General features: G+C 52.1%; 2 protein-coding genes across 6 annotated transcripts in view; one reads left to right on the top strand and one right to left on the bottom strand.

The window, feature by feature from the left end:
- The first annotated feature begins 611 nt into the window (after positions 1-611).
- On the top strand, positions 612-3,044 carry MARCKSL1 (MARCKS like 1). The gene is made up of 2 exons (XM_042996303.1): positions 612-888; positions 1,741-3,044. Exons 1-2 carry the CDS (start codon positions 802-804, stop codon positions 2,248-2,250), a joined length of 597 nt encoding a protein of 198 aa, XP_042852237.1. The 5' UTR covers positions 612-801; the 3' UTR covers positions 2,251-3,044.
- Positions 3,045-3,244: 200 nt separating this feature from the next.
- Positions 3,245-12,566, bottom strand: part of HDAC1 (histone deacetylase 1) — a 31,634-nt gene continuing 22,312 nt past the window's right edge. For 4 of the 5 annotated variants that reach the window (XM_042996298.1, XM_042996300.1, XM_042996299.1 and 1 more), the window contains 11 exons: positions 10,705-10,779; positions 9,177-9,315; positions 8,572-8,713; positions 7,471-7,563; positions 6,216-6,324; positions 5,994-6,134; positions 5,349-5,457; positions 5,124-5,254; positions 4,696-4,848; positions 4,130-4,178; positions 3,245-3,858 (listed from right to left, as the gene is read on the bottom strand). In XM_042996298.1, the coding sequence (XP_042852232.1) occupies positions 3,831-3,858; positions 4,130-4,178; positions 4,696-4,848; positions 5,124-5,254; positions 5,349-5,457; positions 5,994-6,134; positions 6,216-6,324; positions 7,471-7,563; positions 8,572-8,713; positions 9,177-9,315; positions 10,705-10,779 (1,169 nt within the window). In that variant the 3' untranslated portion in view covers positions 3,245-3,830. The remainder of the gene's footprint in view (positions 3,859-4,129; positions 4,179-4,695; positions 4,849-5,123; positions 5,255-5,348; positions 5,458-5,993; positions 6,135-6,215; positions 6,325-7,470; positions 7,564-8,571; positions 8,714-9,176; positions 9,316-10,704; positions 10,780-12,566) is intronic. The other variant, XM_042996302.1, reaches the window with a different exon arrangement.

The following is a 12,566-nucleotide window of genomic DNA, read 5'->3' as shown; positions in this document are numbered from 1 at the left end:
TTGAGGGACGCATCTTACCAGTCTTGACCAGAGGGACTCCGCGGCGGGCCAGACCCCCCAGGCTGACCGGGACCGGCAGGCAGGGACGTGGGTGGGACCTCTGACGGGTCTCCCGGCCTGAGGGGGCGCAGATCCCAGCGCGGGGCCCTGCGGCTTCTATGACCACATTCTCCGGAGCATAACTCAGGACCAAACCTCTAACGAGTCTGGGCATGTGAGCCCTTCGAAGAGTTCTAGGGGGAGACTGACAGGGGCTGTCAGTGCAGGACCAAGGTGTTGGGACCACTCCAGTTGCTGGGGCGTCCACTCGGACGGGTGGGTGGTGACAGGATTGCTCTCCCCTTCCTCTAGGAGCCCCCCACCCCCACTCCTCTGCCCAGCTCGCCGAAAGACCCGCCTCTCCCCTACCCACGCTGGACCCCACCTGCCCTGGTAGGCGAGTAGGCTGGGGGTACCAGACCGCCGGCGTCGCCCACTGCGCAAGTGGGGCCCGGGACCTGAGCCCGCCTCTGCTCCTCGATTGGGCGCTTATTTAAATGTCCGGCCCCGCCCCGAGCTGGGGCGCATATATAAGGCAGCTCGGCGGGCGGCGGGCGGCATTCTGGCGCGGAGCTGAGCGGCGGCGGGCGCAGCTAGCGGGTCGGGCGCGGAGAGGGGGGTGCAGCTCGGTTTCCCCCCCGATACCCCTCCCCCTCAGGCGCGAGCCCCACCCCTCCGCCGGCCAGGCCGACCCGGCTGAACTATCCCCTGCGGCGCGAGCCCGGGGCGGCTCCGGGCGCCCCCCAGCAGACCCCCCCCATCATGGGCAGCCAGAGCTCCAAGGCTCCCCGGGGCGACGTGACCGCCGAGGAGGCAGCAGGCGCTTCCCCTGCTAAGGCCAACGGACAGGTGGGTGCACTCGGAACGGCCCGACCCGGCCCCCTCCTCCCTCACTTCGCCCCCTTTGGGGCCCTGGGCCGGGGCCGCGCGCTTTGTCCGGCCCGGGACACGCGGCGCCCCCTCCCCCGCCCGGTCCCTTTGTTCTCGGCGCCGCAGCCCCCGCGGGCGAAGCGAGGGGAGGGGCGGGGAGGGGGCGCCGGCCCGGCCCCGCTGCCTTCTTTGTTCGCGGCCCCGGCCCCCGGCGCTGCCCCCCGGCCGCCCCGAGTGCCGCGCGAGGAACAAAGGCGCTGCCGGGCCGCGCCAAGGGGGCGCCCAGGGGCCGCGGGGCGGGCGCCCGGGGGGGAGGGCACTCCACCCTTAGACCCGATCTCGGTGGCTCACGGCCTTCTTTTTGGCGGCGGTGGGGAGGTGGGGGGGAATCGAGATGGGAGAGCCTAGGGTGGGTGGGGGGCCGTTTACACAAAGCAGGAGGCTGGGAAAATGGGCCGTCCAGGTGCGGAGAAGAGCGCCCTGGGGCGGCTTCCCGCCCGTTGTCGGCTTGCTGGGCTCGCTCGCCCGCCCGCCGGGGATCGGCGGCCTCGAGCGGGTCTGCGCCGAATGGAGAGCGCGCCCCGGGGGAGGTGGGTGGGGGGCCACGGGACCCCAGCGCCTCCTGCCGGCCGCGGCCTCTGCGCGCTCGGCCCCCGCGCGCTCGTGAGGGCAGGAGGGAGATGTTTGACGGGATCCCGGTGGGGGTGAAGCTACAGCCAACCTCCCGGGTTGCAGAATAGTCGGGGTCCCATTGCCTGGAAGGGGTCAGGGGCGGGCTGGGGGAGGTGGGGTAGAGCCCCGGCCCTCATTGCTGTCTCCTCTGCCCTGCAGGAGAATGGCCACGTGAAAAGCAATGGAGACTTATCCCCCAAGGGTGAAGGGGAATCGCCCCCCGTGAACGGAACAGAGGAGGCAGCCGGGGCCACTGGCGATGCCATCGAGCCAGCACCCCCTAGCCAGGGCGCTGAGGTCAAGGGGGATGCCCCCGCCAAGGAGACCCCCAAGAAGAAGAAGAAATTCTCTTTCAAGAAGCCTTTCAAATTGAGTGGTCTGTCCTTCAAGAGAAATCGGAAGGAGGGTGGGGGTGATTCTTCTGCCTCCTCACCCACAGAGGAAGAGCAGGAGCAGGGGGAGATCGGTGCCTGCAGCGAGGAAGGCACAGCCCAGGAAGGGAAGGCTGTTGCCACCCCCGAGAGCCAGGAGCCCCAGGCCAAGGGGGCAGAGGCTAGTGCTGCCTCCAAGGGAGGAGACACAGAAGAGGCAGGGCCCCAGGCTGCAGAGCCATCCACTCCCTCGGGGCCGGAGAGTGGCCCTACACCCGCCAGCGAGCAGAATGAGTAGCTGGGTGGGGGCAGGTGGGTGATCTCTAAGCTGCAAAAACTGTGCTGTCCTTGTGAGGTCACTGCCTGGACCTGGTGCCCTGGCTGCCTTCCTGTGCCCAGAAAGGAAGGGGCTGTTGCCCCCTCCCCGCCACGTTCCCTCTCCTTTTCCCTCCTGTGGATTCTCCCATCGTCCATTTGGCCTTCCTCTTAAGGCCAGTTGAAGATGGTCCCTTGCAGTTTCCCAAGTTAGGTTAGTGATGTGAAATGCTCCTGCCCCTGGCCCTACCTCTCCTGTCCCCACCCCTGTCCTGCCCTGCAGAAGGCAATTGCTGGTTTTCTTCCCCAGTTCTTTTCCAAGTAGGTTTTGTTTACTCTATTCCCCAAATCCCTGAGCCAGATGTGGGGTGCCTACACTCCCAAACCCTGAGTGTCCAGCCTTCCCCCTCCCCCCCAACCCCTGTTGAGTTTTTAGTCTCTTGTGCTGTGCCTAGTGGCACCTGGGCTGGGGAGGACACTGCCCCTGTCTAGGTTTTTATAAATGTCTTACTCAAGTTCAAACCTCCAGCTTGTGAATCGACTGTGTCTCTTTTTTGACTTGGTAAGCAAGTATTAGGCTTTGGGGTGGGGGGGAGGTCTGTAATGTGAAACAACTTCTTGTTGTCTTTTTTTTCCCCCTCCCATTGTTGTAAATAACTTTTAATGGCCAAACCCCAGATTTGTACTTTTTTTTTTTTTTTTTCTAACTGCTAAAACCATTCTCTTCCACCTGGTTTTACTGTAACATTTGGAAAAGGAATAAATGTCGTCCCTTTAGTAGTGCTTTTTAATGAGTGGTCTTCTGGGAGTAGGGTGAGAAGACTGGTTAACCTCAACCCTTGAGGGAGGGATTAAGGTGAGGGGTAAGATTGTGGGGTTGTCTTCTTGTTCAGGAGGGTTGCCCAGATTCTCATGGACACCAGAAGGACAGGGAAGTGGAGTTGAAATCAACCCAGGGATACTGCTAGGAGACAAGCTCAGGAGGATGTAGAAATGTACCATTTTATTACAAAGATTCTCACAAAAATTAAAATAGTATCTCAAAAAGGAAACTAGACTACCAATCTCCACCTGCAGAACTGGGTGAGGATAGAGGGCAGGCAGTGTGAGTTTCTTGGCTCACAGGGGGCCAGTGGGAAGGTATGATAACAGAACCAATCTAAAAATGGCTGATATTACCTTAAGGAGCCTGACAGGGGGTCCCTCAAGATCTAGCCACTCCTAGAATGCCCAGTAAGGGCACCTTTCCAAAGCCACTAAGCAGGCACTTAACATTTCAGGATTTTGTCCTATGGCTTCTTAAGAATATGCTTTCCAGACCCAGCACCCTTTATGGTTCAAAATTAAGAAGTGGGAAAGGATGGGTGGCAAGACAGCCACTAGAAAAGCTCACTCCTAACACGTGCCCTGGGCTCAGGGCCCTGGTTCCTGTCTAGTCCCTGGGGATATTTATATTTAATATATTTTTATATAAATACACAGAGAGATAGAAAATATAAAATCTGAGGGGTTGTGGGAGAAAGGTGGGAAACTTGGCAGGAAGCCACAACTGGAGAGGTCTGCTCAGGCCAACTTGACCTCCTCCTTGACCCTGTGGAGAGAGCAGAGACTGGCATGAGATCATGCACCCCAGAGGCCTTGAGGCAAAAATATGGGGACAATGACTTCTATAGGACCCTAGCTGCCCAGGTGACTGCTGAGAGCTGGGGCTTCCTAGCTCTGCCTAGAACTGCAGAGATGGACTGGTCCCTGAAAGAGGTCTTTGTGAGCCGCACCAGCTGTCCCTGCGCCTTCCCTCGGCATAGCGGACAAAAGGGCTGGTGCTCCAATGCCAGGGAGATGGCTGACAGCTCCTTCCTCACCCTTTGGCTTCTTGCTTCTCCTCCTTGGTTTTCTCCTCTTCTGTGACTTCTAGAACATAAGAATGTAGGGATGGTGAAGGGATCCTTTCCAGAAAGACCCACGGAATTTCACTTACCTGAAACCCCTTCCCCAACACTGCAGCTCAGTGGACATACTAAAGAGAGAAAAGCCCATCCCAGGCCCTCCCATTGAGCCCTGTGGAGAACAAACAGGTTGGACCGGTTTCCTGGCCTGCTAGAGCCTGAACCCAGTGGGCGGAGGCAGCCCCCTGGGAAACTGGGGTGAAGTGCTGGGAAAAGGGCTTGGGTGGTATGTGAGAGCCACACTCCTGACCAAGGGGAGCCCAGGCATGTCCCTGGCTCTGGAGCCTGGCAGGGCTCAATCAGCCACTGGAGATGACAAATCGAGTTTCATTCTTTTGTGGGCCCTGCCACTTCTGGGAGCTGAGACAGCCCCACAGAAGGCAGGGCCTGAGTCAGCTCCCTCCTCCCAGTGCCCTACATAGATTCATCCTCCTCTGGGGCCTGGGGCTCAAGACCCAAGTCCAGATACAACCCAAACCCACCTTTCTTCTCTTCTGGATCTTTCTCTTTTTCATCCTCAGTTTTGACTCTCTTGGCTTTTTTGAAGTTGGAAGAGTTCTTGCGACCGCCTTCTCCCTCTTCATCAGAGTCCGAGAACTCTTCCTCACAGGCGATTCGTTTGTCAGAGGAACAGACTGGGAAGTAATGGGAAATAATGGGTGAGAGTGCAGGAGATTATCTTTACCTCAGGACCTGTGCCCAGTGCCTCCCTGTGTGTCCAAGAGACGCCAAGGGAAGGGGTGACCAAGAAGAAAGGAAGGAAACTCAGACTCCCTAAACTGTCCCAACTACCAGAACTTGGGTTTCTCAACAGGTGGGTAGCTTGAGAGGAAAGTGGAACCAAGAACAGTGGTGGGAAGTCAGCGACCTACTGAGTGGGAAATTACAGGCCCCTGGGTCTGGGTCTTACTCGAGATGCGCTTGTCAGGGTCTTCTTCGTCCTCGTCGCCACTCTCCTCTGGAATGGCATCCTCAGGAATCACCTGCATTTGGACCCCAGGTGCGTGGGGCAGCATTCGCAGGTTCTCAAACAGTCGCTGTCTATGGCCAATGGTAGAGAGGGTGGCTGGCGCTGGTTAGGGACAAACCAGAGCCTGGAATGTTCAATCAGGGTGTGTCTGGGGAATATACTCACTTGATCTTCTCCAGGTACTCATTGGTGTTCTGGTTGGTCATATTGGAAGGACTGATGTGAAGTTTGAAATCTGGTCCAAAGTATTCGAAGTAGTCGTTGTATGGAAGCTCTAATTGGGGGCAGGAGATAAGAGTCAAAGACCTGGCTACCATGGGACCCTGAGAAAAGCACTTGTAGGTTTATCTGGAACTGCTAGCCCAACCATCAAACTGAGAAGAATGCCTCTGAGACAGGGTGAGACCTGAGTGCTTATAGGGTTTCAGTCTTTTTAATGCCATTCTCCAGTGTCCACACCTCACCCCCCACTGAGGAGAAGGCACAAGCTCGTGGTTTAGAAAAATTTAGGCAATGCTCGTCGGGAGCACCTCCTCACTCACTACCCCAGTTACCCTACAGAGTAGAAATTCCAAAGCTATAAATAACCACTGATCATTATGTCTAGACCAGAAGTGGGAAGGAGAGGCGGCAGGGTCAAAAAAGGACTCAGGAAAAAGCGATGGTCTGACAATCACAAGAAGATAGGGAAGAGAATCAATGCCCAGTATAAGAAGAGGAGAGGCCACATGGCCAATGGGGAAGGGGTTATAGACTCTAGGACACATGAGCTCTGGCTCTGCCCAGCCCAACCTGGCCCAGGGCTATTACCATTTGGGATCTCCGTGTCCAGAGCCACGGCTGTTTCATACGTCCAGCAGCGGGCCACGTTACGGATGGTATAACCACCTCCTCCCAGCATCAGCATAGGCAGGTTGAAGCTCTTCACAAACTCTACACACTTGGCGTGCCCTTGATGGGAGAAAGGGGTGCTGGGTTACAGGAGCGCCTGGCAGAACCCTGCCCACCCATCTCTATGCTACCTGGTCTCACCTTTGATGGTCAGGTTGAAGCAACCTAACCGATCCCCAGATAGGGAGTCAGAGCCACACTGTAAGACAACTGCACTGGGTTGGAACATCTCCATTACTTTGGACATGACCTAAAAGGACACATCCTCGTCACCACCAGCTTCAAGAAAAGCTATGTGATGTTAGGGGCTGCAAAGGGTGGGCTGCAGTACTTCTTCCGTTTCCTGTATTTATTCCTACATTTCCACTCTCCCTCGTGCGGGGTGGTAAGGAGGAAGTATCAGTCTGGAGTTCTTGTTTCCCTATTTAGGATTTCAGTTTTTCAATTTAGGAGGCTCTCCAAGAGGCTTCTTCTAGCTCTAGTAATGCTGAACCTAGAACAGCCTCACCTTTCCCTCAGTCTTCCGCTTCTTTCACTACCCAAGCTCCAGTGCCCCTTCTTCTGACCCTTGGCTTCATCTGCCCTGCTCCTTCAGTCTTTTGAGACTCTGAGCCTCCTATTGTGAGGGAGTGCTCACCTTCACCTTTCCCATTCTCACAAGACTTTGACGTTACCTAGGACAAAGATCATACCTTGGACTTCTCTGTCACCCCTACTGCAAGGCATACAGTAGGCACTTGACTACCTAACCTTATTAGGTTAATACTCCAGTAATGGTTCCTTGTGGATTGCAGGTGAAGATTTAACTCCTCAGCTTGGCATCCAAGACCCCCATATACATTTCCCACGTCCTTCAACACTCCTCCCACCCATAATACTGACCTACATACAGCTATGTACTGTCCCCCCTGCTGAATGCCATCCCTGCCCTCCGGCCTCCACCTCCTTCTTCACATAGCAACTCCTCATTTTCCAAAGTCCAGCTCAAATGTCACCACCTCTGTGAAATCCTCTTTGACTACCCTCTCCCCAGCCCAGGCAGCGGTTTGTTCCCCTTCCTCTGTTCATCCTGCAAAACAGTAATGACCACACACTGTTGTGTGTGTGCCTGCCTCCCACGATGTAGACTGTGAGGTCTTTAAGGGCATGATTCATGTCTTAGATACTCTTGTATCCGACAGAGGGCCTGACCCACAGAAGGCATCAATAAATATTTGGATGAATTTTGTTCCTCTAGCTGACCACACAGCATAACAATCCAGGGTCAAAACACAGCTCATTTCCCAACCAGCTTCTCAGTGGGGTGAGGTCCCTGAGGTATGCTGGGGGTACTTTGCTACCCATCCCTTAGACTAATCTTACCACTGGTAGCCCGGGTGGTGGATAAGCCACTTACCGGCTTGAAAATGGCCTCATAGGACTCGTCATCGATCCCATCTCGGAGCGGGTAGTTAACAGCGTAATACTTGCCTTTGCCAGCCCCAATATCCTAATCAAGAGGGACATTAAAGTAAAACTGAAAGATGAAGCTAGGAAGAAGTTCAAGGACAGGGGCTGGAAGGCTAAGGAAAGAGGCAGTATTCTAAGAGAGACAATTGGGATCCATGAAGTGGGCCAGGGACAGAGCAGGGGCACCTTGGTTAATACCATTCCCCTCACTAGCAAGTCTAGCTCACGTTTCTGGACACACCACTGAGCCTGCGCCCAGGCTGAGAACTGTTTATGGAGCCAGAGATGGAATATCCTACCCCAGAGCACAAGACCTCCATCTTTGGATTGGGTTAGAGCTGCTGGTAGTTGGGTCACAGAACTAACACCCACCCTGGGACGACCTTTTCCTCTCCAGAGAAGGTAGAAGAAAGACCATTTATTATGCTGGCCACAGCAAACATGAATTAGTGCTACTTTTTCACCAGAGGGCTAGTGCATGGCAAAGGGTTGGTTTCATATTCATGCTAATAGAAGCAGATACAACAGTTCAGTGAGTTAGTTTCCAAGGACTTTTATCCTGAGGTCTATAGATGGGCTTCAGTAAGGGGAGGTGTCTTTAATTAACTATTCAGTATCAGATACAAAAGATTCCTTATGCTTTCCTGGTGACAGAGTCCATAGCTTTCAGTCAGATGATCAAAGGGGAAGGTTAAGAACCCTTGAGATGGTCCATAAGGGTCTCAATTCCTAGCCCATGAGAGAGAGAACCTGATGTCTCTAGCCTAAAATTCAAATTGTTTGGGGCATCTGAATAGTGCAGTGCAACTTAGCTGTGGCCAGGAGGGGCTTGCAATGAGTCATGAGACCCCTATCCCTCCCAACCCTTTGTGTCTCATCATTCCCTTCCTCCAGAATAAGGGAGGGAAGACCAGGGCAGGTACCCTAGGCTGGGGTATGGCATTCTGAATGGCAGAAGGGGCAGGAAGTGGTTTCTGGTGACATGAGATAGGAGAGTTAGAGCTGGCAGCTAGGGGTGAGCTGGCTGGCCCCTGAAGGGAGTTCTCACCCGTAGGTCCCCAGTTCCCGGGAAGTACTCTCCGTATTTATGAAAGGACACAGTCATGACCCGGTCTGTGGTATAGAAGGCCTCTTCCACGCCATCGCCGTGGTGAATATCAATGTCAATATACAGCACCCTCTGGTGATACCTAGGATCAGAAGGGGGTCAGGGGTCTGGCGGCTCTCTGGGAGTGGGACGCGCCAAGGGCGCCAGGTCCCAGCTTACCGGGCTGGCTGCCTCCCTCAGGTATCTCTAAGCACCAGAGACGTGGAAACTGGCTGAAGGAAGGTGGAAGAGCGGCAGGGTGTCTCCAGAGGCCTGACCAAGCCGACCAAGTCCGATCTTCCTACTCTACAGCCAGGCTCAACTCCAGCCACACAGGGACACTCTGGAGGCAGGATCTGAGCAGCACCTGCCCCTGATCTTGCCGTGGGCTCAAATCAAACCGGGACCCCGTCAAAGAGAGGATGGCCAGCCAGAGACACTCACTGAACACATCCTAGCCAGCACACCGCTAGGAAAAGCAAACTAGGGAGGCAAGCCCAGGGGGAGAGGGAAGTGGGAACCTGGCCTAAGGTGCTCCTCCAAGAGACAAGGCCAGGCAGGCATACTTTAGCAGTTCCAGGATGGCCAAGACGATATCATTGACGTAACAGAAGCCAGATGCCTCAGACTTCTTTGCATGATGCAGGCCCCCAGCCCAATTCACAGCGATGTCCGTCTGCTGCTTATTAAGTTTCACAGCACTTGCTGGGTGTGAAAGAGAGAACACAAGACTGTTAGCAAGCCATTCTCCCCCTTTCCCCAAGAAGCCCAGGAAACCTGGTGAGAGGTAGAACCTGCCTATTCAATCGCTGGACTGTTCTCTCCCTCCCTCCTTATTCTAACAGGGAGTAAATACGACATTGGCTGGCTACTCTAAACAACTTTTTTCCAAACTGAAGGTGGAAACCCATCAGTAGGCCTTAAAATTGGTTTAGTGGGTCATGATTAGTGTGTGTGTGTGTGTGTGTGTGTGTGTGTGTGTGTGTGTGTTTATACACACACAATTTTAAACAAAACAGACTAGAATAAAATAACAGTAAAGGAAGTTGCTCTTCTGTGAAACTGGCTTCAGAATGACAGTGTGTGTGCACAACCTGGATTGCAAGAGTAAATGTATTTCTTACCATGGTTCATGGTCAAAAAATGATGAAGATACTAAAGGAACTAGAAGCTCAAAGCACAAACAGGCCCAAGAAGTGAGAGAAATATACACTTGTGTATGCAGGTGCATTTGTGGCATGTAACTTTAACAGCAATAAAGACACAGAACAAGCCAAATGATCCAAGAGGGACCAATTATATCAACTGACGTTGGTCCATAACATGGCATAATCCTGAAGCCACTAGAAATCATGCTATAGACTACCAAAGAAATCTTAAAGATTTACTAAATAAAAAATTCAGACACAAAACTATATACACGTGACACATTTTTATAAAATATGGATGTATATGTTATATCCAGATATATACTAACAAAAAAGAATGCATATACAAACACCAAAATGGTAGTAATGATTATCTTTGGACAGTATGATTGTGGGTAATTTTTTCCTGTGTACATCTTTGTTTTCTGAGGTTATATTGAGAGGCAGGGGGAAGGGGAGAAGAGACCAAACAATGATCATAGGAAAATATATATTTGTTAAAAAAGGGTTTAGAGTAATCCTGGAGGTAGTCTAGAAGTTAATAATGGAAGTGGGAGATACGTGAGGAGTATTTCTGACCTCTAAAGGTAATTACCATGCTCTTTTGTAAGACACAGATGATGACACTTCCCATTTTTATAGCACTTTGCAGTTTGCAAATTGCTTCTATGTACAGCATCTCAACAACCCCACGAGGTCTGCAGGGAATTCCAGTATGTAAGATCTCTGGGTAGGAGAGGACAGTCAAGGACACCTGTCAGTACCATGTCAGAGACTGAACCTGGGCTGGGACTGAACCAGAAGGATATTTTAAAGACCTAAGGTAAAAACTCACAAGACCCATTTTATGGGGTCACAGATCAGCCCTACTAGGATAGTGGCCTAAAAGGCAGACCTCACTAATACAACCCAGCACTGCCCTCGAGGAGGGAGGTATATTCCTTACCCACAGAGCCACCAGTAGATAACTGACAGAACTCAAACAGGCCATCAAATACCGGACAGTCCTCACCAACGTTGACTTGAAAGACAGAAGGGGAAAGTTAGTTTCCACAATTCCTTTAGTTTTTTGTTTACATATTTATGAGCTCATGGGAAAAAACAAAGAATTTGGATTCAGAAGGCTTGGGTTCTAGTCCAGGCTCTACTACTTACTGGCTTTGTGATTGGGTCAAGTCATTTAACTTCTTAGAGCTTTGGCTTATTATCTTTAATTTTTTTTTAATGTTTTATTTATTTTTGAGACAGAGAGAGACAGAGCATGAGCAGGGGAGGGGCAGAGAAAGAGGGAGACACAGAATCCGAAACAGGCTCCAGGCTCTGAGCTGTCAGCACAAAGCCTGATGCGGGGCTCGAACTCACAAACCGTGAGATCATGACCTGAGCCGAAGTCGGACACTTAACCGACTGAGCCACCCAGGCACCCCTGGCTTATTATCTTTAACAAGCAATCATGATATCCACCTCACCTAAATGTTGAGAAGATTAACAGAAATCTTATGTGGGGAAGAATATAGCAAGTAAGTACTTGAACAAACAGATACGAAGAATTAAGTGAGCTGCCAAGGTTGTATAACAAGACAATGGCAGCACCAGAATCAGAGTCCAGGTGTCTTGACCCATACAGTATAGTGCTCTTTCTACTACACCTACAAGTGACAACTGGAGTAAGGTTATTTCAGGCCTAACGGGGCAAAAGTACAAACTAACACATAATGAGGAAATGGATGCAAATAGTAATGCAAACAAACGAAAGACAGGAAGGGAAGCACACCTGAGGGCTGTAGTCACGGAGCTAGAGAGGAACCTTAAGGCTCCAAGTCATCTCTCACAGAAAAGGAAAGTACTGAGACATCAACGAGACACAGGAAACTAGAGGCAAGGGTAGGCTAGATCCTTATTCTCTTGCCCTAGCCTTCCTACTACATCCACTGCTATCAACTGGGATTCCCAAAGTAGAGCAAGGAGAAGCCCTAGAATGAGGAGGGTAGCAGAGCCCAGCTCGGACTGTGTAACCTTCTGAGAGACAGCTGAAGCTCAAAGTCTGCAATAACCATGAGCGTTACCAACTCTGGCACTGCCCTAAGCTTGGGAGGGTGCCCTGCCAAGACAAGTGCTCTGAGGAAGTGTGGCCTGCATAACGGGGTAAGGAGTAGTAGGTGGCTCTCACCCCCACTTCCGGGGTAAACACTGGGAGGCTGTGTCAATAAGAACTTTGGTCCCTGGGGCCAAGCTATCTATCCACTGGCAACTGAATGCCTCCTCCGGTTGTTTTGTCTTTCATTGGGTTTGGCCTGCCTAGGTTTCTAGAGTTTTGTTTATACTCTCATGTGGGATATGTCTTATTTATTTATTTTTTTTTAAGTACGCTCTAAGAGCAATATGGGGCTTGAACTCAAGACTCCAAGATCAAGAGTTGCATGCTCTACTGAATGAGCCAGCCAGGCACCCCACAAAATGGTTATTTTAGATATGAGAAAAAAATATTTCCCTTCAGGCCCCAAACCAACATGTGGCTCAAGTGGCCAGCCCATTATTCCCAGTTCAACAAGCTGTGTGATTGGAGACGGAAAGGGGGGAAATGGAAACCCTCACCTGGACTAATTTGTAAGACTAGGGAGGACTCTCTTTTTTTTTTTTTTTAATTTTTTTTTTTTTAACGTTTATTTATTTTTGAGACAGAGAGAGACACAGCATGAACGGGGGAGGGGCAGAGAGAGAGGGAGACACAGAATCAGAAGCAGGCTCCAGGCTCTGAGCCATCAGCACAGAGCCCGACGCGGGGCTCAAACTCACGGACCGCGAGAT

This window comes from Panthera tigris, chromosome C1 (assembly GCF_018350195.1).
Source record: "Panthera tigris isolate Pti1 chromosome C1, P.tigris_Pti1_mat1.1, whole genome shotgun sequence".
Lineage (NCBI taxonomy): Eukaryota > Metazoa > Chordata > Mammalia > Carnivora > Felidae > Panthera > Panthera tigris.
Note: the sequence above shows the minus strand (reverse complement) of the source record. Positions and strands in the feature narration are given on the sequence as shown.